General features: G+C 36.5%; 1 protein-coding gene and 1 long non-coding RNA gene across 5 annotated transcripts in view; one reads left to right on the top strand and one right to left on the bottom strand.

Annotated features, from left to right (window-relative positions):
* The window catches only part of LOC110439132 (uncharacterized), a 33,675-nt gene extending 11,817 nt beyond the window's left edge, over positions 1–21,858 (bottom strand). The window contains exons 1-3 of one of the 3 annotated variants that reach the window (XR_012399614.1): positions 21,804–21,858; positions 1,805–1,923; positions 1,372–1,712 (exon numbers count right to left, since the gene is read on the bottom strand). This is a non-coding gene — a long non-coding RNA (uncharacterized lncRNA). Of the gene's footprint in view, positions 1–1,371; positions 1,713–1,763; positions 1,937–21,803 lie in introns of those variants that run through there. The other 2 variants (XR_012399613.1, XR_012399615.1) reach the window with 2 other exon arrangements.
* On the top strand, positions 7,681–19,427 carry smyhc1 (slow myosin heavy chain 1). Of its 2 annotated transcripts, XM_005162920.6 has the most exons (38): positions 7,681–7,706; positions 7,881–7,930; positions 8,090–8,298; positions 9,798–9,941; positions 10,043–10,199; positions 10,285–10,312; positions 10,393–10,498; positions 10,607–10,699; positions 11,267–11,330; positions 11,434–11,532; positions 11,615–11,718; positions 12,111–12,249; positions 12,333–12,451; positions 12,541–12,690; positions 12,775–12,945; positions 13,031–13,340; positions 13,444–13,520; positions 13,622–13,827; positions 13,924–14,184; positions 14,268–14,523; positions 14,625–14,867; positions 14,946–15,122; positions 15,248–15,393; positions 15,486–15,576; positions 15,685–16,074; positions 16,158–16,284; positions 16,366–16,484; positions 16,579–16,775; positions 16,888–17,071; positions 17,167–17,332; positions 17,415–17,539; positions 17,629–17,937; positions 18,026–18,229; positions 18,335–18,631; positions 18,719–18,823; positions 18,920–19,015; positions 19,107–19,241; positions 19,332–19,425. In XM_005162920.6, exons 3-38 carry the CDS (start codon positions 8,098–8,100, stop codon positions 19,350–19,352), a joined length of 5,817 nt encoding a protein of 1,938 aa, XP_005162977.2. In that variant the 5' UTR covers positions 7,681–7,706; positions 7,881–7,930; positions 8,090–8,097; the 3' UTR covers positions 19,353–19,425.
* Positions 21,859–25,465: the final 3,607 nt, after the last annotated feature.

The following is a 25,465-nucleotide window of genomic DNA, read 5'->3' as shown; positions in this document are numbered from 1 at the left end:
ACCAACGGAACAATTTTATGTGAATTTAAGTTGAGTAAAAACAAAAATAAAAATTAAACATTTTAGCCCTCCAGCAATTTTTTTTCTCTTTCAAATATTTACAAATTGTTGTTTAATGGATAGATTTTTTTAACATAATAATTTTAATAATTAATTTCTTTTGCAACATAATAGTACTCAGCTTAAAGTGTCATTTAAATACTTATCTAGGTTAATTAGACAAGTCATTGGACAACAGTGGTTTGTTCTGTAGATAGATAGGTAGACAGACAGTTAAACAGATAGACAGACAGATGATTGATAGACAGACAGATGATTGATAGATAAATAGATGGATGGATGGATGGATGGATGGATGGATAGATGGATCAGAGAGGTAGATAGATAGATAGATAGATAGATAGATAGATAGATAGATAGATAGATAGATAGATAGATAGATAGATAGATAGATAGATAGATAGATAGATAGATAGATAGAAAGAACAATAGACAGAACGATAGACAGAACGATAAAACGATAAATAGATAGACAGACAGACAGACAGACAGACAGACAGACAGACAGACAGACAGACAGACAGACAGACAGACAGACAGACAGATAGATAGATAGATAGATAGATAGATAGATAGATAGATAGATAGATAGATAGATAGATAGATAGATAGACAGAACGATAAACAGAACGATAAAATGAGACAGACAGACAGACAGATAGATAGATACATAGAACAATAGATAGATAGATAGATAGATAGATAGATAGATAGATAGATAGATAGATAGATAGACAGAACAATAGATAGAACGATAAACAGAACGATAAAATGACAGACAGACAGAAAGACAGACAGACAGACAGACAGACAGAGAGAGAGATAGATAGATAGATAGATAGATAGATAGATAGATAGATAGATAGATAGATAGATAGATAGATAGATAGATAGAAAAATAGATAGACAGAACGATAAACAGAACGATAAAATGACAGACAGACAGACAGACAGACAGATAGATAGATAAATAGAACAATAGATAGATAGATAGATAGATAGATAGATAGATAGATAGATAGATAGATAGATAGATAGATAGATAGATAGATAGATAGATAGATAGATAGACAGAACAATAGATAGAACGATAAACAGAACGATAAAATGACAGACAGACAGACAGACAGACAGACAGACAGACAGACAGACAGACAGACAGACAGACAGACAGACAGACAGACAGACAGACAGACAGACAGACAGACAGACAGATAGATAGATAGATAGATAGATAGATAGATAGATAGATAGATAGATAGATAGATAGATAGATAGATAGAGTACGGTTTTATAGTGCCATATTAATACCTGTGCTCTCTGCCTCCATCACACAGCTGGTCCAAGCACGGATACCAAAGAAATGACAAGTAACTCAATCAAAGGAGCAAAAGCATCATGGGATGCCCAGTTGGACACTTGTCAAAGTAAATCAAGCAAACAGACCCCCCCAAGTCTCCATTAATAGCCTGCTCGATGGTGGTGATGCACAATGGGTCAAGTCATTGACCTTTTGGTGAGCTGAGGGCTCAAACAGCTGAGAATGAAGCGCCTGCGTCTCAGGGAAGCGTGCGGATCGGAATGTTCCACCTCGTCATTGCAAGAGATGGAGCTGGCAGCTGAAGGAAAAGAGTCAGGATGTTGAAGCTCTCCTGTTAATCCAGAGTAAAGGCTTTAATTAGGCACTCATGCTAACCACTTACATCACCGAAACAACAAACTCTGCACTTTTACACATTTTTACACTCAAACCCTCCAGCAAATGTTCGCTTGATCCAGCAATCGGAGATGCACACCAGAAATGATCTCTGAACCACAGGGGATGTAGTCTAAGTGGCTTTATGATGTTATGATCTTCATGACCTGTTAATAAGAAAAACAAACTGGCAGATTGAATGTACTGTGTACAGCCCCAGGCATACAAATATTTATTGATTATTAGGATATATGACTAGCATGTTTTTATAAGCGGAAAATGGCACTTTATGCAGGTTGAGATCTTAATTTTAAGGCTAAATGATTACTTGAATAAAATATGGCTTAGTCAGATTATTAGACTGCAATATAATCAAATTCATGTATGTGCAACATGCTTTACAGTAAAGCATTTTGCTCTGACACATGCAAATCACTATCCATCTGAGTTTGTATTAGTTTTAGATTAATTTTATAGTTGTGGTAAATAGAGCTGCAACAACGAATCGAATAAATCGATTCAAATCAATTATTATTAAAAGTGTTGGCGACAAATTTCATAATCGATTCGTTGTGTCACGCAACACAGGGACGTTTGATTATTTAAAAAACACTTTAGTTCAGCGTGGATTGGAGTGAACACGGTCTCTCTCATGCGCACTGATACAGAGTTCGGCACCTCATAGACAGGGATGAGGATAAAGAGAGTTTAACAGCAGGGTAAATCACAACAGAATCCTACTTTTATTTTGTTTTGGACAGTAAAGTCCCTGGTGCTGATGTTTTACTCATTATCCAGCTTGACAAGCATGACAAGTTAACGTTAGCTCGTTTACCTTTAGAGCAGCAACTGAGAAAATCAAACTGAGCTTTGGCACGGTGTCTGTGCGCTGAGTCAGAGAGAGCTGGCGCTGAGCAGAGCTCTCAGTAAGGGACCGTCGGAAAAGTACTTTTTTTTTCAGGGTTTTTTTTTTCGAAAACAAAACCAACTTAACCCTACTGAGAAAGACGTGTCATATTATCACAATTATGCAGCGTTTTCACCACCTAATGTTTAATTTATGTGTTAGACATGTAAATATACACACGTACTAGTAAAACATTTAGAGTTTGTAAAACACACAAGGAAGTCTAACAATACATTCAAATATAATTTGCTAATGTGTTTTATTCATATCAGATACACATCAGGGCTCGAAATTGCGACCATTTTGGTCGCATATGCGCCCGAAAATTAATCTATGCGACCTCATAATATATTTGGGTGCATTAGTGCGACTGCAGATAATGGTTGTAGTGCGACCTGTTTTGATTTTTTGTAAAAACGTGCTGAATCGTTCTTCCCTGCCGCTATATTGCTTCATATTAGCTGTCATCCACACAAGGTATTCCGCTGTCAGATGACAGGGAAGGAGCTTTTATGACCACGGGAAATGCAAACGGCTAAAAAGTAAAAACTTAAAGCACACAGGTTTGCAAACCCCACCTAAAGTTGAGGCGCAGATGAAAGCGATCATGACACGTCACGTGGTGAATAATGATCCGCCAGCTGAGATCAATCGAGTACGCGCTTCTTGGAGAAGGCGCCCGAATATCCATGCGTTGCATTCACTGCGTGTTCAGCGCAAATGTCCGCTAAAAGTCAAATCTAATACTGTACATATCATCGCCAAAGAAGCTCGCCTTTACTAAGTTTACACTGAAACTGCGGCTCATAACAAAGACCGGTATTGCGCCGATGGTTAGCGCAAGAATCCTGCTCTGCCTGCTCTTAAATTGGGTCAGCTGACTCGCCTGCTTTTCCACTAACACAGAAAAATGAAAATCAGCTCAGACTGAACATTTAAATTGACACAAACTGAAACCAAAACTTTTAAAGAGTGATAGAAGTGAGACTTTACTTCCTTTCTTTTGTCTATTCTTTTTTGATTTGTATATTATTTTTTTATTTATTTACTGATGACTGTTTTGCAGCTTTCATCATTGAATTGAATGATTTATTATAATCTTTTGTTTGTTTTGTAGCAGAAATATTATTTATTAAATTGACATCATTAATATTCTATCGCCTAATTATTAGACATTCATTTTGGAATTATTGCACACAAATATCAATGTCTTCGCAGCATTAGTTATAGTTGTTTCTGGTTTTTGTCAGTCCTATTAATGTTGTTTTAAAATACAACAAATCCCTTAAAAAACAATTTGCAGCGGTGCTCATTCATTTTTGGTGGGTGCTCCTAAATTTTTTCTGGTGCTCCTAAAATTTTTTTGGTGCTCCTAAATATTTGTAGTTGGGAGCACCGGTGCTACCAAGTAAAAAAGTTAATTTCGAGCCCTGCACATTGTGAAAGTAACTATAAAGTTGAATCTACTCTTCTCTAAGTTCACCAGCCACTTTCTTGCATGCATTTGGGGAGTAACTGGTGAATTTACGTGCTGAATCCTGCATGTTCTGCTTTTTATGAATGAGGCAAACGTGCGGCCGCAAGTAAACATGGCGACGCCCATCTCACGCTATAGATCATGATCACTTACACGCTTATATGAACTAGTAAAAAAATCTGTTTGAGATTATATCTCATTAAGATTATTTTTCTTACCCAATTCACAAATAATTTAACTTGTTTTAAGCAAACAATCACTTAATTTTGAGAAAACAAGACATTTCTTTGTGCATTTCATTTCTTGTGCTATTTCATGTGTCTAGTATGTGTCTTAATTTAAAAATATTTAGATATTTGGACTGAAAATAGGACAAAACTGCTTAGTTTTTAAATTTTATATTATTATATATTACAACAGTTCTGTGATGAGCTTTTTTAAATAAACGGTTGGAAATGAATGCTTTCCTTTTTTATATCAGATTCATCGATTAATCGAAAAAAATAAATCAACAGATTAATTGATTATTAAACTAATGGTTAGTTGCAGCCCTAGTGGTATAAAGTTATTATTGTAGGATCTAAAATAAAAACTCAAGCTTTTATTTTACAGTGCAATTTTAAAGTAGTATTGTTTTTGTTTTTATTTAGTAGTACTGTAATAGTAAGAATGTTTTATTATTATAATAAATTTGTATTTTATTGTGATAATATAAATCAATAAATGTTGATTTGTGCAGCCTTTAAAAAAGTAGAGAAAACCTAGATTTTTTAGAATCACATTTTTAATAAAACACTTAATATTTTTGCAGTTTTTTATTCAACTTTAATCTTTAAATATTTGTATTATGTCTAGTACTTTTTGAAATAAACATAAATGTGTTTGTCTACACATTTATAAGTTTTGTTTGTCACTATATTCTTAATCTATGATATACTAAAACCTTCGGTACTGCTTTAAAACATTGATCCATTAGTTAATTTATTAACTAACATGAACTAAAAATAAACAATATCTACTAATGCATTATTAAAATAAAAGTCTTGCTTGTTTGACAATAAGTAATGCAATGTGAGCTAACAACTTTATTTTCATCCACTAACAAAGATGAATACTGTAATAAACGTATTATCAATTGTTTATAAATATATTAACTAATAAAGTGTTACCAATTTGTAATCTTAAATTTTCTTACTGAAAAGTGAGAACATTTAAACTTTTAAACCCATAGTGGGACTGCAGTTAAAAAAAAAAATCAGTAATATTAAAAAAACATATATTAACAATAATGATAATAATAATAATAATAATAATAATAACAACAACAACAATAATGATAATATTAATAAAATAAAACTGTTTTAGAGCAGCACAACGCTGTGACCTTCAAAGCCAAGAGTGACAACACAGTCCAGCAGAAGCATTCCATGAATGTGCCATTCTATTATCCTGACAACTGTCTAAAACAACAGAAGCGCCTACAATTCATAAGAATGTCTTCTAACAGCATTACTTTGATACTAATATTGTTAAAAGGATCAAGTTGATCCTAATCCTCATGTTAAAAGATCCCAAGGTCCTTAATAAAGATGAGCCACTTTCAACAATTCACACCAGAGCTTTTGCAGTTCTGAGAACAGCTGCTGCAGAGACCCTGCCCACAGTTGTCTGCGACCCTCAGCGGTGACTGTAAAGAAGCTGAGAAAAATCTAGTACGGTTATCTTTGTCCTCAAGGATAGAGGAAAAACAATGGGATGTCAACAAGAAGAGCAAGAGGTTGAGGTCCAGCGGTACAAGCCGTGACAATTGAGACTTGTTTCACAGCACAAAAGACCAGCTGTCGGTTGTCCATCGCCTACATCTATAGACAGACCTGAAATATTTGTCACATTTTCTTTTAGTCCTCCTCTTTACTTAGCTAATATGACTGTCTCAATCAATGTGTGCAAAAGTTGAACCTTAAATCTCACAGATGTGTTCAGACTTTACTTTGACAAAGGAGAGATTATTCTCACATTCTCACATTATCTGGCCGTGGTACTTTAGATAAATGGAACTGATTAATGAACCCTTTCTAAAGTCAAATTTAAGCACTTTTCAAGCACTTTCCAGGTGCATTTTCAAACTTTTCCATCATGTTACAAGAGAGACATTTCATATTTACATGCATATAGATACATCATTACATGCTGTTTGTTAATCTGCAGTACACTGAAGTCTTCCAAAGGACATCTTTGATAGCACTTTTGCACAGCATTGAATTACTGTCATTGAGCCTATTAAATGTAATTTATTTTATACAGTTGAAGTCAGAATTATTAGCCTAATTGAATTATTAGCGTGTTTTAATAACTCATTTCTAATGAATGATTTATTTTATCTTTGCCATGATGACAGCACTTCAGATATTCTTCAAGACACTTCTATACAGCTTAAAGTGACATTTAAAGGCTTAACTAATTGAGGTAACTAGGCAGGTTAGGGTAATTAGGCAAGTTATTGTATAATGATGGTTTGTTCTGTAGACAATCGGAAAAAATGTAGCTTAAAGAGGCTAATAATTTAGTCCTTAAAATAGTGTTAAAAAATGAATAACTGCTTTTATTCTAGCCAAAATAAAACAAATAAGACTTTCTCCAGAGGAAAAAATATTATCAGACATACTGTGAACATTTCCTTGCTCTGCTAAACATAATTTGGGACATAATTAAAAAAAATAATAATTCAAAGGGGGCTAATAATTCTGACTTCAACTGTATATCATCTTTCATCTTAAATTTATATTTAATAAACAAGTACAGACTCCAGAGTTTAAATTAATGCAAAAGCAAAAAAAATATATATATATATATTTTTTTTTTAAATAATATATTTTATTATATCTATGTATATAATATATATAATATATATTATTTACATATTTAAATATTATTTAATAGTTAATTTAAGAAAGCAAACCATTTATATTTTAAAGCAGTTTCAAGCACTTCATCCAAAATGCACTTTTCAAAAGTCTTTGCATTTTCCAAGTCATCTTTGAACAGTCTTAAAAAGGTTTATAATAAAACCCCATCCAATGCAGAGAGAATTAGGCTTTAAAATGAATCAGATAAATTGCATATGCTGGCTCTTTGTGAAGCTTGATCTTTCTGAGAAAAGACAACAATGAGGAGGCTGAGCAGAACAATAAAAATTCTTGTTCCCTGTTTCACATTTCTCAGATGTCAAGAGGTGTCCTGCTCTACGAGGAAGGGATCCAAAATAGACTGCTGTTGTTCTTTTTGACCTGAGACAACGTCGTAAAAAGAAGTTCCTAATTGGGATGGTGTTGATGAATCTTTAAAGCAACACGGGTGTTCGTTTGTCCATCCTCCTTTAAGCCTATTGTTACATCACACCATATATGTCAACCGCTCGAGCATCCTACGCCATCCAATCATTTGAAGGTTTATTTAGTGAAACAAAGGTGGGGCATATACAGTGAACCACCATTTTTGGGATCAGCGACTGGCTTTTAAAAGGTAGAACCAGCTCTGGAGGGACACAACACTCAGGACAACCCGAGGTAAGAACCAAAGAACTTCCATGCAGAAAGCCAAAGGGAGATCTCCTGGACCTCACAAACACTGCATCCAAAGCCAACACAGAAAGACAAATCCAGTACAAGTTTAGGTATCGTGATTTTCCTGATAAGTAAATCACTTTAGTGTTCTTAAACGCTCTTTTGTTGTGTCCTTAGCATAACACCAGCTCTGCAGTTACAAGGTACAGAGGTCTGACAAACACAAGGTGAGAAGTTTTGCATCTACCTGAAAAAACAATACTAAAATGCATTTATTTATCATTCCTGTAACTGTGATTTCAGTGTGTTACACTTGTAAATTTGCCTGTGCTGTTCCTTTTCTCAGAGAAGCACATTATATTTATAAGTTTGTTCATCTGTTTTAGATTTCAAAATGGGTGACGCCGTTATGGCAGAGTTTGGGTCTGCTGCTCCCTTCCTGCGCAAGTCTGACAAGGAGCGTCTGGAGGCCCAAACTCGTATTTTTGACATGAAGAAGGAGTGCTTTGTGCCTGACCCTGAGGTTGAGTACGTCAAAGCCTCCATCACCAGTAGAGACGGTGATAAAGTCACTGTTGATACTGAATATGGAAAGGTAAGCAGGGCTCGAAATTGCGGCCATTTTTGTCGCATATGCACCTGAAATTTAAGCTATGCGACCTCATAATATATTTGGGAGCAATCGTGCGACTGCATATAATGGTTGTAGTGCGACCTGTTTTTTCTTTTTTCTTTTTAAAAACGTGGTTAAAGCGGTCTTCCTTGCCGCTATATTGGTTCATATTAGCTGTCAATCACTCAAGACTTTCTGCTGTCAGATGACAGGGAGGGCTTTTGTGACCGCGGGGAATGGAAACGGCTGAAGAGTAAAAAGTACACTGAATCTCGATGCGTTGCATGCACTGCGTGTTCAGCCAACACAGTCTCATGGCAATTCGTAACTTGTTCATACATTTCCTTGTGAGATCAGGCTGCAACAGCGCAAATGTCCGCTAAAACACCATCGCCAAAGAAGCTTGCCTTTACTTAGTTTAAACTGATGCGGGTTATAACAAAGAACAGTATTGCGGGAGAATCCTGCTCTGCCCCCCTCATATATTGGGCCGGCTGACTCACATGCTTTTCCGCAAACACAGAAAGATGTAATTCAGCGCGTAGTGAGGCTGAGCATTAAAAAGACACGAACCGAAACCAAAACTTTTATAAGTGAGACTTTTTTTCCGTCTTTCGTCCGTTCATTCTTGAGGTGTATATTATTTTTCTATTTAATTACTGATGACTGCTTTGCATCTTTCAGCCTTGAATTGAATGATTTATTATAATCTTTAGTTTGTTTTGTAGCAGAAATATTATTTATTAAATTGACATGCATATAAAAACAATAGTACAAAATAAATATTACTGCAATGCTTCATTTGTGTTTGATGCAAACCATCAATTTATTTTTCTTATAGTAACAGTAGGACTTTATATAGCAGATAACTTACATTAAAGTACATTCAAGGCAGCATGAAGATGAGAAATATAATTCATTGTTACTATTATTGTCATCATTAATATTTCATAATTATTCAACATTAATTTTGGAATTATAGCACAAATATTAAGTCATCACAGCATTAGTTACATAGTTGTTTCTGGCTTTTGTTAGTCCAAACTGATGTTGTTTTCAAATACAATAAATCCCTTAATATACAATTTGCAGCGTTGCTAATTTTTGTTGGGTGCTCCTAAATTTTTTCTGGTGCTCTTAAATTTTTTTCTGGTGCTCCTAATATAAATATTTCAGGTTGGGAGCACCGGTTGATACCAAGTAAGAAAGTTAATTTTGAGCCGTGGTAAGGATGCTATAGTTATTTGAATATGATAATAGTGGGCCTTTGTTACATATTTCTGAAATTCTGGTCACATTTATCAAATGTCTAAAGTGGTGAATGGAAATTCATATACATAAGTTTCCCCAAAAGTAAAAGAAAAAGAAAAAAAAATACCATGATTGTGTTTCTATGACTTTCTAATACAGCAAAACATATACAAGTGACAAAATTTGTATTGTAGCTGGTGAAAAACTAATTAATTTGCTCTGTTCTACAGACTCTTACTTTCAAGGAGTGCGATGTTCACCCTCAGAACCCGCCAAAGTTTGATAAGATTGAGGACATGGCGATGTTCACCTTCCTGCACGAGCCTGCTGTGCTGTTTAACCTCAAAGAGCGTTACGCAGCCTGGATGATCTACGTGAGTGATGAACATTGAGCATGAACATTGAGCCGTAATGAAGTGACTGCCAGTACTGATGTGTACAACTCCACTAAACCTATTCATCTGTTACATTACAGACCTATTCAGGACTGTTCTGTGTCACTGTCAACCCATACAAGTGGCTGCCAGTGTATGATTCCTCTGTGGTCAAAGCCTACAGAGGCAAGAAGAGGACTGAAGCTCCTCCTCACATCTTCTCCATCTCTGACAACGCCTACCAGTACATGCTGTCAGGTAAGAACTGTACTTTACATATATTTAGCAGATTTTATTATGCACAAAACTTCCCTCATTTATATCTGGCCATTTCATCTAACAGACAGAGAGAACCAGTCCGTCCTCATCACGTAAGTCAGTTCTCACAATCATGTGAAATGCTTAAAAATGCTTTGAATGTTGTAAAACGTGTATCCTTTAAAATACACAGTGGAGAATCTGGTGCTGGAAAGACTGTGAACACCAAGAGAGTCATTCAGTACTTTGCCAGCATTGCTGCAGTATCTGGGAAAAAAGATGCAGCTTCTGAGAAGAAGGTGATTATAGTTACAGAACTCCTTGTACAAAAATAAAAACATCAATATGAATTATTTTAATAAATGTAATTCTTTTGTGATTTTAAAAATGTTAATGTTTGTTAATAGGGTACTCTGGAGGATCAAATCATCCAAGCTAACCCTGCTCTCGAGGCCTTTGGTAATGCCAAGACCATCAGAAATGACAACTCCTCCCGATTCGTAAGTAAAAATGCACTGTGTATAGATGTGTACTAGGGTATATGTCGAGCTATTGTTGTTCCCATACTGATAAACTTCCGGTGAGCTGTTATTGTCAACTTTTTTCCATTTTATATGGTTCCTTTTACAGCATTAATGTTGTAATGTCCTTAAAATACATTCAGTTAAATAAACTGTGGCATTCATTTAGTTGTTAAAGCGTAAAACGAGACAAAGCCGTTTACTCACACGCGCCCGTCAGAATTGGCAGGCTAGCGCAGAAGCTCCATTGAATATACTGGGGTAAAGTAAATGCTCATATTATAAAGACATGACGGGGGGAAATGTAATGTAATGCAGTGCTTCTTGTACAATCTGAGACCCACTTTATATCGGATATCACTCAGCCAGTGGAGATCGCTGATTTTTAAAGAAAACAGACCTTAAACGCACCGATTTTTGCATTGGCATACAGTTCGCTGGAAGTGCTTAACCCAGGTTACTAGCAAATTAAAAGTCCTATTAGCATGCTTCGGCATATACCCTATTAGTATGAATAATGTGATTATTATTTTCAATTATAAACAGGGTAAATTTATCCGAATTCACTTTGGTGTGAGTGGAAAACTGGCCTCAGCAGATATTGAAACTTGTGAGTATGCTTTATATTACTACTATTATGATAATTAGAAGACTCCAATAGCACATAAAATATATTTAACACTGCATTAACTTTGCTAAATTTCATCGTGTAGACCTGCTTGAGAAGTCTCGTGTCACTTATCAGCTCAAAGCTGAGAGAGACTACCACATCTTCTACCAGATCCTGTCTCAGAAGAAACCGGAGCTGCTGGGTAGGTATCGGTGTGGAATTAAATATACCATTTTAAAGTGTGCCTATACACTGTCTCTAACTGTACTGCCTGTTCTTTACAGAGATGTTGCTCATCACCAACAACCCCTATGATTACTCCTACATCTCCCAAGGAGAGACGCAAGTGGCATCGATTGATGATGCCGAAGAGTTGATTGCCACTGACGTTAGTGAAATTCATTATTATCAAAATAGAGGTTGACTGATATGGTTTTTCTCTGGCTAAGAAAACAGAGGTTGACTAAGAATATTGGTCAAAATCTTGAAAAATTGTCCATCAACTAAATGGAGGAATATTTAGCTGATGGACAATATATGATGATTTTTTTGACCAATATGTTTAGCCAACCCCTGTTTAGCCTTCATGCCAATTGATTAAAATACATGATGATGTGTAATCAAAACAGCTAAAATCTCCAAAGTGTGATGAGGGAGCCAATCAATCTGTCAAACTCATCAAAATCATATACATAGATTGGGGCCAGTGATACGTACTACGAAAAGTCAAATAAAAGTAGACTGATCTTATTGGTGTGACATGCTGTTTTCAAATGACAGGATGCCTTTGATGTGCTGGGCTTCACACAAGATGAAAAATCAGGCATCTACAAGCTGACTGGTGCCATCATGCACTTTGGTAACATGAAGTTCAAGCAGAAGCAGAGAGAGGAACAGGCAGAGGCTGATGGCACTGAAGGCATGTAATCCTTACACTCATTACCTCACTGCCACTGGTGACTTTGTGAAAAAAGGTTTTAACGGAACTCTTTTCTCTAAAAGATGCTGATAAAGTCGCTTATCTGATGGGCCTGAACTCTGCTGACCTCATCAAGGGTTTGTGCCACCCAAGAGTCAAAGTAGGAAATGAGTGGGTCACCAAGGGACAGAATGTCCAGCAGGTAAAGAAACATCACATCATTTACCACTGACACAACCACTTAAATCATGAAATATATTATTACATTTAAATTTGCTTCCACTCTTTCAGGTGTATTACTCGATTGGTGCTCTGGCTAAGTCAGTGTATGAGAAGATGTTCCTCTGGATGGTTGTGAGAATCAACCAATCCCTGGACACCAAACAGCCTCGCCAGTACTTCATTGGTGTGCTGGACATTGCTGGCTTTGAGATCTTTGATGTAAGCTGATAACAACTGATTATTGTAATTCAGAAACTAATGTAAAAGCAGTACATGTAATTATATAATATCTTCTGTCTACAGTTCAACACCTTTGAGCAGCTGTGCATCAACTTCACTAATGAGAAGTTGCAGCAGTTCTTCAACCACCACATGTTTGTGCTGGAGCAAGAGGAATACAAGAAAGAGGGCATTGACTGGGAGTTTATTGACTTCGGCATGGACTTGCAGGCTTGTATTGAGCTTATTGAGAAGGTGGGTAATTCTGGTTGCAAACTGCTTCAGATATATGTGTTCGATCTTCATATTTTTAACACTTATGTCTTACATTTCTCTTCAGCCCATGGGTATCATGTCTATCCTAGAAGAGGAGTGCATGTTCCCCAAAGCTAGCGATCAAACATTCAAAGCTAAGCTTTATGACAACCACCTTGGTAAGAACCCTACTTTCCAGAAGCCCAGGATTGTCAAGGGTAGACCAGAGGCCCATTTCGCTTTGGTTCACTACGCTGGCACTGTTGACTACAACATTTCAAACTGGCTGGTGAAGAACAAGGATCCTCTGAATGAGACTGTTGTCGGACTCTTCCAAAAGTCTACAGTGAAGCTGTTGTCATTCTTGTTTGCTGGATATTCTGGTGCTGACTCTGGTGAGTTCTTCTGATGCTCAGTATAGATGTTTTCAGAATACATTTTTTTTTTTCGGGGGTTGAACTATGACTAGTCAGAATAACATGATTTTACATGATTCAGCCCAAGATTCCAAGGGAGGTAAAGGAGGTGGAAAAAAGAAGGGTTCTTCTTTCCAGACTGTGTCAGCCCTTCATAGGGTAAGAGTTATAAAGCAATTTAAAAAAAACAAAAAAAACAAATGAAACCAAAGTGTGTACTTCAAAAATATTCTGACGTTGTGATTTCTTTAACCTTATAGGAGAACTTGAATAAGCTGATGACCAACTTGAGGTCAACTCACCCTCACTTTGTGCGCTGCCTGATCCCCAATGAGACTAAGACTCCTGGGGCGATGGAGAATCCTCTGGTCATGCACCAGCTGCGCTGTAACGGTGTGCTGGAGGGCATCAGAATCTGCAGAAAGGGCTTCCCCAACAGGATCCTGTACGGAGATTTTAAACAGAGGTAAGAACCTAAACAAGACACCTAAAATTAAATAAACAAATATACCTTTAATGCACAAATCACAAAACCTTGTTACTTTTTTTAACCTCTTGTCAGATACCGTATTCTGAACCCATCTGCTAACCCTGAGGGACAATTTATTGACAATAAGAAAGCTGCTGAGAAACTCCTGGGCTCACTGGACATTGATCACAACCAGTACAAGTTAGGACATACTAAGGTGTTCTTCAAGGCTGGTCTTCTGGGTACTCTTGAGGAGATGCGAGATGACCGTCTTGCTCTCATCATTACTGGTATTCAAGCAAGAGCTCGTGGTATTCTCTCAAGACTTGAGTTCCAGAAAATTGTTGAACGCAGGTTAGGATTAATAATATTTTCTTAATACAACGAAAAACATATTAGTCACTGTCAGCTAATATTATCACTGGATTACTTTGCAGAGATTCATTGCTGGTGATCCAGTGGAATGTGCGTGCCTTCATGGGGGTCAAGAATTGGCCTTGGATGAAGCTGTACTTCAAGATCAAACCACTGCTGAAGACTGCAGAGACTGAGAAAGAGATGGCCAACATGAAGGAGGAATTCACCAAGCTGAAGGAGGCTTATGCCAAATCTGAAGCCCGCAAAAAGGAACTTGAAGAAAAGATGGTTTCCCTTCTCCAAGAGAAGAATGACCTGCAGCTTGCAGTGCAGTCTGTGAGTCCATAAAACGACTTTAACGTTTAACAAGTAAAAAACAAATAATGTTGAAAAAGTTCATTCATTCATTCATTCATTTTTTCCCCCCATTCTGATAGGAGCAAGATAATCTTGTCGATGCTGAGGAGAGATGTGAGGGTCTAATCAAAAGTAAGATCCAGCTTGAGGCCAAAGCCAAAGAGCTGACTGAGAGGCTGGAGGATGAAGAGGAAATGAATGCTGAATTAGTGGCAAAGAAGAGAAAGCTGGAGGATGAATGCTCTGAACTCAAGAAAGACATTGATGATCTGGAGCTCACTCTGGCCAAAGTGGAGAAGGAGAAACATGCCACTGAGAACAAGGTTATACATTTTACAGTTTTTGCATGTTTACAAATGGGCTGTTGTGAGTTTTCCCTGATCTAATTTCCTTTTTCTTAGGTTAAAAACCTGACAGAAGAGATGGCAGCTTTGGATGAGATTATCGCTAAGCTGACCAAGGAGAAGAAAGCTCTACAGGAGGCCCATCAGCAAACACTGGACGACCTCCAGAGTGAGGAAGACAAAGTCAACACACTCACCAAAGCCAAAGCCAAGCTGGAGCAGCAAGTGGATGATGTGGGTAGAGCAAAATCTCATTGTAAAATGTCTTGACAAAGTTTTACTTTAAATATGCTAGTGTACTATAATGATGTGACATGTTTTGCAATACAATGCTAAATAATTACTTTTTAAATAATAAGCTTGAAGGATCGTTGGAGCAAGAAAAGAAGCTCCGCATGGATCTTGAAAGGGCAAAGAGAAAGCTGGAGGGTGATTTAAAATTGACCCAGGAGAGCATTATGGATTTGGAAAATGACAAACAGCAAATGGAGGAGAAGTTAAAGAAGTAAGAACACTTGAAACAATTCAAGTAGATTTCTGTTAAATAAATCAATAAATAAAATTCTCTCATGAAACAATTTTATTTATACAATAAAGGAAGGACTTTGAAATTAGCCAGCTCAACAGCAAAATTGAGGATGAGCAAGCTCTTGGTGCCCAGCTCCAGAAGAAACTGAAGGAGCTTCAGGTATATTTAAACAAACAAACAAACAAACAAAAAAGAAATCAAATACATGTATAAAACAATCACTTAATATGATTCAGATCAAAAACTGTGACTTGCCTCAATCACCAGGCCCGAATTGAAGAGCTTGAGGAAGAGCTGGAGGCTGAGAGAGCTGCCCGTGCCAAAGTTGAGAAACAGAGAGCCGATCTGTCCAGAGAACTGGAGGAGATCAGCGAGAGGTTGGAGGAGGCTGGTGGAGCCACCGCTGCCCAGATCGAGATGAACAAGAAACGTGAAGCTGAGTTCCAGAAACTGCGCAGAGACCTTGAAGAGGCCACTCTGCAGCATGAGGCCACTGCTGCAACACTGAGGAAAAAACATGCCGACAGTGTGGCTGATCTGGGAGAGCAGATCGACAACCTTCAGAGAGTCAAGCAGAAGCTGGAGAAAGAGAAGAGCGAGCTGAAGTTAGAGCTTGATGATGTGGTCTCCAACATGGAGCAGATTGTCAAGTCAAAGGTTAGTAGCAACCCAGAAACGTTTGTAAGTAAGACCGGCAATGGAGAATTCATGTAGTTTACTTATGCAATACATTTTATCAGAGCAATCTGGAGAAAATGTGCAGAACTCTGGAGGACCAGATGAGTGAGTACAGAACCAAAGCAGAGGAAGGACAGCGCACAATCAACGATTTCACCATGCAAAAAGCCAAGCTGCAAACTGAGAATGGTAGGGTCTCAATAGTAATCAGCTAAAATGTGTCGCTCTAAAATTTTAATTTGTCATTAAATTTATTTTCTGGTATTTCAGGTGAACTGTCCAGACAGCTGGAGGAGAAAGACTCCCTGGTGTCTCAGTTGACCAGAGGAAAGCAGTCCTACACTCAGCAGATTGAAGACCTCAAGAGACAGCTAGAGGAGGAAGTCAAGGTTTGTTGTAATTCATAATGCTTTTTTTTTTCTTCTAGAAACTGAATTCGTTTTGTTATGCAGGACAATAACAACATATTTTTACTTCTTTCAGGCAAAGAATGCCCTGGCACATGCAGTTCAGTCTGCTCGTCATGATTCTGACCTGCTGAGGGAGCAGTTTGAGGAGGAGCAGGAAGCCAAAGCTGAGCTGCAGCGTAGTCTGTCCAAGACAAACTCTGAAGTGGCTCAGTGGAGAACCAAGTATGAAACTGATGCCATCCAGAGGACTGAGGAGCTGGAGGATGCCAAGTAAGAACTTGGAAATATGCTATTTGGTTTTCAAAAGTAAATTTACTAATTCTTCCATTTATGATTTATTATTTCTAATCGGTTGTGAAATTCTGCTTTCTAACACAATTAGGAAAAAATTGGCACAGCGTCTCCAGGAAGCAGAAGAGGCTGTGGAAGCTGTTAATGCTAAATGCTCCTCTCTGGAGAAGACCAAGCACAGGCTCCAGAATGAGATTGAAGATCTTATGGTGGACGTGGAGAGATCCAATGCTGCTGCTGCTGCTCTGGACAAGAAGCAAAGAAACTTTGACAAGGTAATACATAAAATAAACATGTATCACCTGAATTAATTTTACTTGTCTTTTCAGTATAGGTGGTTATTAAACACCTAAATTGTTGCTTTAATCAGGTTTTGGCTGAGTGGAAGCAGAAGTATGAGGAGTCTCAGACTGAACTGGAAAGTGCCCAAAAAGAGTCCAGATCTCTGAGCACTGAACTGTTCAAGCTGAAGAACTCGTATGAAGAGGTCCTGGATCAACTTGAGACTATGAAGAGAGAGAACAAGAACCTTCAAGGTATGTATTTTGGTTAACTACAAGATTAACAGATGCTACCATCAGCAAATGTTTGCTTAACAGTTATTCTTCTGTTTAACAGAGGAAATCTCTGACCTTACTGAGCAACTCGGAGAAACCGGAAAGAGCATCCATGAGTTGGAGAAAATCAGAAAGCAGTTGGAGCAAGAAAAAGCAGAGATCCAGACAGCCTTGGAGGAGGCTGAGGTAACCGAGAATGATCATTTCCTATTATGTTATTTACATTAGAGTAATTTAAGGCTAATGACTTAAAATGCTTTCCTTCATACTTAAAGGGTTCTCTTGAACACGAGGAAGGCAAGATCTTGAGAGCTCAGTTGGAGTTCAATCAGGTCAAAGCTGACATTGAGCGTAAGCTGTCTGAGAAAGATGAAGAAATGGAGCAGGCCAAGAGGAACCAGCAGAGAGTGGTGGATACCCTGCAGAGCTCACTGGAATCAGAGACTCGCAGCAGGAATGAAGCTCTCAGACTGAAGAAGAAGATGGAGGGAGACCTCAATGAGATGGAGATTCAGCTCAGCCAGGCTAACAGGCAGGCATCAGAAGCCCAGAAGCAACTCAAGAGTCTTCATGGACATGTCAAGGTATGGCCAAGCTTCAGTTCAGATTTTATTATCCTTTAGTGAAATACAGGATAGGTATGCAGTAATTTCGTTTATTCATACCTCACAGGATTCCCAAATGCAACTGGATGATGCTCTGCGTGGCAATGATGATCTCAAAGAGAACATCGCCATTGTGGAGAGACGCAACAATCTGCTGCAGGCTGAACTGGATGAGCTGAGATCCCTGGTGGAACAGACTGAGAGAGGAAGGAAACTGGCTGAGCAGGAACTGATGGACGTCAGTGAGAGAGTTCAGCTCCTGCATGCCCAGGTAAAACATTTTAAATACTCATGTGATTGTATTACTGTTTAATTATTATTTTATACTTCGGTATTGTTGACATCTTTAATGATATAAACAATTTTGATGATACAGAACACCAGCCTGCTGAATCAGAAGAAGAAGCTGGAGGGAGATAATACTCAGCTTCAGACTGAGGTTGAGGAGGCAGTGCAGGAGTGCAGGAATGCTGAGGAAAAGGCCAAGAAGGCCATCACTGATGCTGCCATGATGGCAGAGGAGCTGAAGAAGGAGCAGGACACCAGTGCTCATCTGGAGCGCATGAAGAAGAACATGGAGCAGACCATCAAGGACCTGCAGCACCGTCTGGATGAAGCTGAGCAGATTGCCATGAAGGGTGGCAAGAAGCAGGTCCAGAAACTGGAAGCCAGGGTAAGCTACTGAAAATCAGGCGTTTTCTCTTTACACATTTTGCAAATATTAAAGAGTAGTTCACATCATTTAATTTTGTTTCGTTAGGTGAGAGAGCTGGAGAATGAGGTAGAGTTGGAACAGAGAAAGGCAAGCGAGTCTGTAAAAGGAGTCCGTAAATATGAGAGGCGCATCAAGGAGCTCACCTACCAGGTTATTTCTTTGACAAATATGCAGTTTTATTCATAGCACCATTTTTTCTAACACATACAGAACACGATGAAGTCATTTTGTACATTCTGTTTGCAGACTGAGGAAGACCGTAAGAATCTGGCTCGTCTTCAAGATCTGGTGGACAAACTGCAGCTGAAGGTCAAGTCCTACAAGAGAGCTGCTGAAGAGGCTGTAAGTAAATGATAGCACTCAGACATTAAAGCATTGCGTTAGAAACATCATGATTTCCTCATGATGTTTTGTTTGTCCCTGTGTTTTTCAGGAGGAACAGGCCAATTCTAACCTGGGCAAGTTCCGTAAGCTGCAGCATGAGCTGGACGAGGCAGAGGAGAGGGCTGATATTGCTGAATCTCAGGTCAACAAGATGAGAGCCAAGAGCCGTGATTCAGGACCCAAGGTATATTTTTTCTGCTCCAAATAACTATTAGAAATCACAGCACAGTTAGTAATGACACTTACCTTCTTCTTTTGTTCTCTCTTATTACAGAAAGGACATGATGAAGAGTAATCATCCAGTATAACGAGTTTGTTTGTTGTGAAGCCATGTTTAAGTACTGGTTCTAATAAAAACTGCAATTCTGAATTACTGCATCTGTGCCTTTTTAGTCTATATTTCATGTATATAGAGTGAAAATGTGTGAATTACAGGTGTGACGAAAAAAGTCAATCACATAAATAAGTCAAATGGTGTTAAGGGAAACTTTGAAGTTGTTATCAAGGGTTTTGATGAAGTAAACACTTTTTATGTCATTTATTGCACATTCTTCTGTTACTTTTACAACAATTTATTTTATTTAATCCAGTGTTTAATCTGTGATTTATTCTTTAATCACATCTCCTTGATTATTTCAACTATATTATACAGGGTTCATACACATTTTTATTACAAAAATTCCAGGACTTTAAAGTTAATTTTCATGAGCTAATGTTTCATGTAACGTCTACGTGTACATGGTAGATCAAAGAGAAACAATGCACAATTTAATAAAGCATATCATAAACACGCAATAGTCTCAATTTTTTTCTATATCTATGTAAAATAGATGATGCTTACACAGCACTAATGATGTGAGATCATGTTTTTGGGCAAGAAAAGAAGCTAAAACAACTAACCTCCATTCCAGTACCAAATATTTGTCAAACTAATTTTAGATAATGTTATTAGTTTGTTAAAATAGTAATAGTAGGTAAAACTACTTCTATTGTGAAGCTGTGATCGCACTTTTCACTTGATAGACATCCATTTATAGGAATGCGAATGCGGCAAACCAGAAACGCAAGTTTAGCATTTTACTGCATTCGAAATTTTAAGCTTGGTGAATTCTTACCTGTGAAATCACATTAGTTAGACTAATAAAATCATTTAAAATAGGAAATTTAAAATATAGAGCAATCAATCACTTTTATGAAGGTCTAATCATTATGTTTAACTTCGCCGTTTTTCACAGCGCCGTACGACAGAATTTCGCAAGCACACAATCTAGTGTGACCGCAGCTCAAGTCACTTTGGACAAAAACGTCTGCTAAATGACTAAATGTAAACGTAATTTCAATGACTTTTCCAAAACTTTGTGAGTTTTTCTGTTTTTCCAAAACTTTTCCAGGCTGGAAAACGCCATTTCAAAATACCATGACTTTTCCAGGTTTTGAATGACCATATGAACCCTGAATTATAACTTCTTCCTCTATCAGAATCTATCACTCAACAAATAATATGCTTAGAGTTGAAGATTTACTTACTATCCCCCCTGAGAAATTTGTATTACTTTGGAAATATTTTCCAAGTGATGCTTAACAGAGGGAAGATTTTTTACACATTTTAAAATATACTAGTCTTAATAAATAATTGATCATAACAGCAAATACAATTTTTTTTTTTTTTTGTTATTTTGCATCATACTAGTATTCGGCTTAAAGTAAATTAGGCTAGTGATTGTACAGCAGTGCTTTGTTAGCCATCGAAGAAAAAAATCTTAAGGGCACTACTTATATTGGCATTATATATTTAAAATAAATAAATAAATAATAAAACTACTTTTTAAAAAATTAAAGAAACAAGACTTTCTCCAAAATGAAAAAATAAATATTACTTGCTCTGTTAAACTTCACTTGGTTGACTATTTAAAAAATAATTAACGTACATAACAAATTAATATGGATATTAAGATGTTACACTGATATCATCATGTTTGTGACTAATACTGGGCACTTGTTTTCTAAAGAAACGTTAGAAAATATTTTCAGATTTGCTTCAAGATATTTAATATTTAAGATATTAATATATTCGAAAGATTAGAGCCTTGTCATTAGACGTGAATTTTATAACTAAGTTACAAATGCGGGTAATAAAATATTACTACAATCATGGCGGATGCGCGAGACTTATCTTTAAATGCAGAGAGGCTTTATGTTTGAAGGGTTAACTAATATCTTATGTTAACCCACTGGAAAATATTGTCATCACGTTTTCTCCGTTATATTTAATCTGCAACGACAATGTGAACTTCAATAGAGACACGATTGGTCAGTAACTTCTGATCAACGACCTGAGGAGACTTCTATAAATGAAAGACATCGAGAATATGTCGAGATGATTGACAGGCACATATAACATTAAGCAGGAGCATAACCGTCTGTTGAAAATGATAGTTTTGTCCCCAAATTTTGCATACATTTCTGTTACACGATAAAAGCGTTTACTTTTCCTTCATAAAAAGTACATATTTTTAGGACGAAGTGTATAAGTAATATTTTTAAGTGTACTTGCCATTTTGACGTTACTTACAGTAAGTAATGTTAGCCATTTAACACAGATTCAGTAGAAGCTAAAGTTATTTGACATATAAAGACAACACAATCAAGGTTAAACGAATCATTTGTTTCTTAGACAACTACCACATAATAATATTGTTGTATATAAATGTTGTAATATAAATGAGTTTAATCCTTCTTCACTCACCTGAGGCGGAGAGACGACGTTCGTTACAGCGGATCGACGGTTGGAGAAGAATGTCACTGCGCAGGCGCACGCAGCACACATACATCCCAGTGCGTTCAAATCACTGATCTATATATAATGACTATTATATAGATAGTTATATGTTATAGATATGTTTCCTATTATAGATCAGTGGTTCAAATGCTTATACTCTCAAGTGTATTTGGCTTATTTCACATTTGAAACATTTATAATAAATGGGGTATATGCACACAGATTTTAATTTCAGTCAGCTAGCCCCATGGCTTTCAGTAAATATAAAATGGTTGTTGCTAGATCAGATACAGTTGAGGCTGGAAGATAAAGACAATTATTTACATTCTTTACTAATTTCCTATTTTATTGTATTTTATTAACGTGTACCCCCACCCCAACCGTCACAGTAATGTAAAACAGTAGTTGTACCAAGTATTATTTATGTTTTCTATTAAATTACCCAATAAATTGTATTTTTAATGCCAACCTGTGGCCCTATAAACCCAACTGTAAAAATATTAATTATTGTTATACAGTGTCATAAAAATGTTGCTATATTGATCCGCCAGCCACGCATCTAGACTTTATCAAACAAAATTACTGCATTTAAGATCTGATTTCTTTTAAAAAATGTGCAATCTTCACTGCCTGGCTGAGATACAATATAAAGTGGGTATCAGATCAAACAAGAAGCACCGTATTAAAGTCTATTTTTCCACACCATGTCTTTAAAATATGGAAATATTATAAATGTAAATGATTATAAAATAATTTTACCTCAGTATTTTCAATGGAATTTCTGCAGCAGCCTGCTGCTAATGTCAGAGTCTGCGTTTAAAAAGTCTTTCATCTCTATTTATGCAATAACAACCAAATAGATGCTTCAGTCTATTCAACTGAGTGTATCGTAATGACAATACAACATCGGTGCTGTATGAAATTGAAAATAGTCACAAAGCTTTTACCAGAAGTTCATCATTGGTGGAAAAATGCTAGCTGTGTTCCAGCATTACAATATACTCATTGTAAAAGAAATTTTTTTTTTTTTTTTTTTAAGTAGGAATGCTAAATGTCAACATGAATACATGAAATTAATACTTTTATTTAGCAAGGATGCTTTAAATTAATCAATAAATTGATAATAAAACAAACTATAATATCACAAAGATTTCTATTTCAGATAAATGCTGCAATTCCAACGCAATCTCACAGCAATTCGTAACTTTTTGATTTAGTGGCTAATTCGTATGAATTCGTACGATCTAATGCGTACAATTTAGCACAATTTGCTCATCACTCAGTGATGGTAGGGGTGGAATCAACTGAAATCGTACAAATTCGTACAAATTAGCCAATAATCTGACAGAATGTAAAATACTTGCGTTTCCTCATGAGATCAGGCTGGTAATTGTGAAATTTTATTCACCAAAGGAAGCTGAAATAATAGGAATATTAATAAATATTTCTTGAACAGAATGGCTTCTGAAGGATCACGAGACTGGATTAATGACGATAAAAAATCTGCTTTAAAGTAACGTACATTTTTAAAATATATTCAAATAGAAAACACCTATTTTTATTTCTTCATTAATTTTTTTCAGCTTAGTCTCTTTATTAATCTGGTGTCGCCTCAGCGGAATGAACCGCCAACCTATCTAGCATATGTTTTACGCATCGGTTGCCCTTCCAGCTGCAACCCATCACTGGGAAACACCCATTCATACACATACACTACGGACAATTTAGCTTACCCAATTCCCCAATACAACATGTCTTTGGACAATGGGGAAACCGGAGCAACCGGAGGAAACCCATGCCAACATTGGGAAAACATGCAAACTCTGAAATGTCAACTCAAACCAGCAACCTTCTTGTGGCTATGAGGCGACAGTGCAATTATTTTGTTTAGTAAAATACTTCAAACTTGAAACTTTTTCCCATTATTTTTTATCACAGACATGAAACGCCAGCACACTTGTCTTACCTGAAAACCACCTTCGAAAATACAGACATTTTAAAATATATTCAAATAGAAAATCTACAGGATCATCTGACATCATGATGCTACAAATGCAATGCAGACAAACCACAAGCCTTCAAAATAAAATGTGAAACAGTCTGAGACCTGACAAGTCAAAAATGAATGCTTTAATAAATTAATTTAATAACTTTTAATTACAGAACGCCAATCTTCTGTTGATTAATTTTACTTCAACAACTCAAAACCTCAAAAACAACCACTTTAAAACAGTTTTAGTGAAGCATGCAGTGAGATTTTAAGTAAAACAGCCCCTTGACACACCAAAAAACCATGTTGCTTTAATAAGAACATGACACAAACTATGTTTTAAACACTTTATTTTATTTAATGTTTAATAATCACATCATAGTTAACAATTAACCACAATAAACACCTCATTCAAACCAAAAAAATTACAATGAATTTCAGTTTTCATGGAAAAAAACCTCAAAAATAATGAAAACAAACCAACAAAAACCTCGCAAAGGATGAGAGTCTGGTAAACGTCTCACCTGGATTCTGCTTTCTGAATGTTTCTATCAGTTTTGGAGCATCTACTGCACATCAATGTCTCTTTAGTTTCATGATACTTTAGGGTTGAACATCTTTACGAGTGTCATTATATTCCAGGGCAACATGTCTCCCAGATCACTCCCAGAAAACAGAACAAAACATAATAAATCATCATTATTATGATGATAACAATATTGGACCTCTCCTCTCCCTGCGTGAACAGGATGCCCTGGTCCTTCATGGCACAATAAAATCTGTGCATTTGAAACACATTCAATGTGATTTCCCCCGGTTTAGTTTGACAGTGTTATTCAGAGTATCTTCCTCTTGTAAGACTAGGAGTTATTATCAGAGATTATTAGTAATTGTTAAAATGGGATAAATACTGATGCCTATCAGGGCGTGATCCGCCTGGGCATAAGCTTTACAGCGATATTAAAGACACTGCGGCCAAAAAGAAAGAAAGAAAGAAAAGAAAAATAGTGTGCTTTAATTTATACTACCAGTCAAATATTCTACAACTGTATGAGTTTTATGTTTTTAAGTCTCTATTGGTCATTCATTTCATGCACATGTTTGAAATATTGTTTTCCTATTAATAATAACTGGTTTTAACTTTATTATATTTTATAATGTAAGACATTTCTGTGATTTAAAAGCTGAAATAGCATCACTACAGTCACATGATCCTTCAGAAATCATTCTGATTTGATGGTCAAGAAACATTTATTAATACTAATATTAATAATGTTATCATTAACATTTGTTTAAGATTCACTGATGAATGAAAATGATCTAAAGATTAGCATTTATCAGAAATAAAAGGCTTTTGTAGCATTATACACTATATTATTCAAAGGTTTACAGTCACTATCTGTTTTTATTTTGGTTCAGAGTTTATAGAAACGAATAGGTTTATTTACTTTAGCAAAGATTTACCAGTACTGGGTTGCAGCTGGAAGCTGCGTAAAAAACATGCTGGATACGTTGGCGGTTCATTCCGCTGTGTGTGTGGGGACTCCTAATTAATAAAGGGACTAAGCTGAAATTAGCAAATAAATTGATCAAAAGTGATGAAGACATTCGCCAAAGAAAGCTTAAATAAAAATTCATT

Source organism: Danio rerio, chromosome 24, assembly GCF_049306965.1.
Source record: "Danio rerio strain Tuebingen ecotype United States chromosome 24, GRCz12tu, whole genome shotgun sequence".
Classification (NCBI taxonomy): domain Eukaryota; kingdom Metazoa; phylum Chordata; class Actinopteri; order Cypriniformes; family Danionidae; genus Danio; species Danio rerio.
This window is presented reverse-complemented; position numbering and strand designations above follow the sequence as displayed.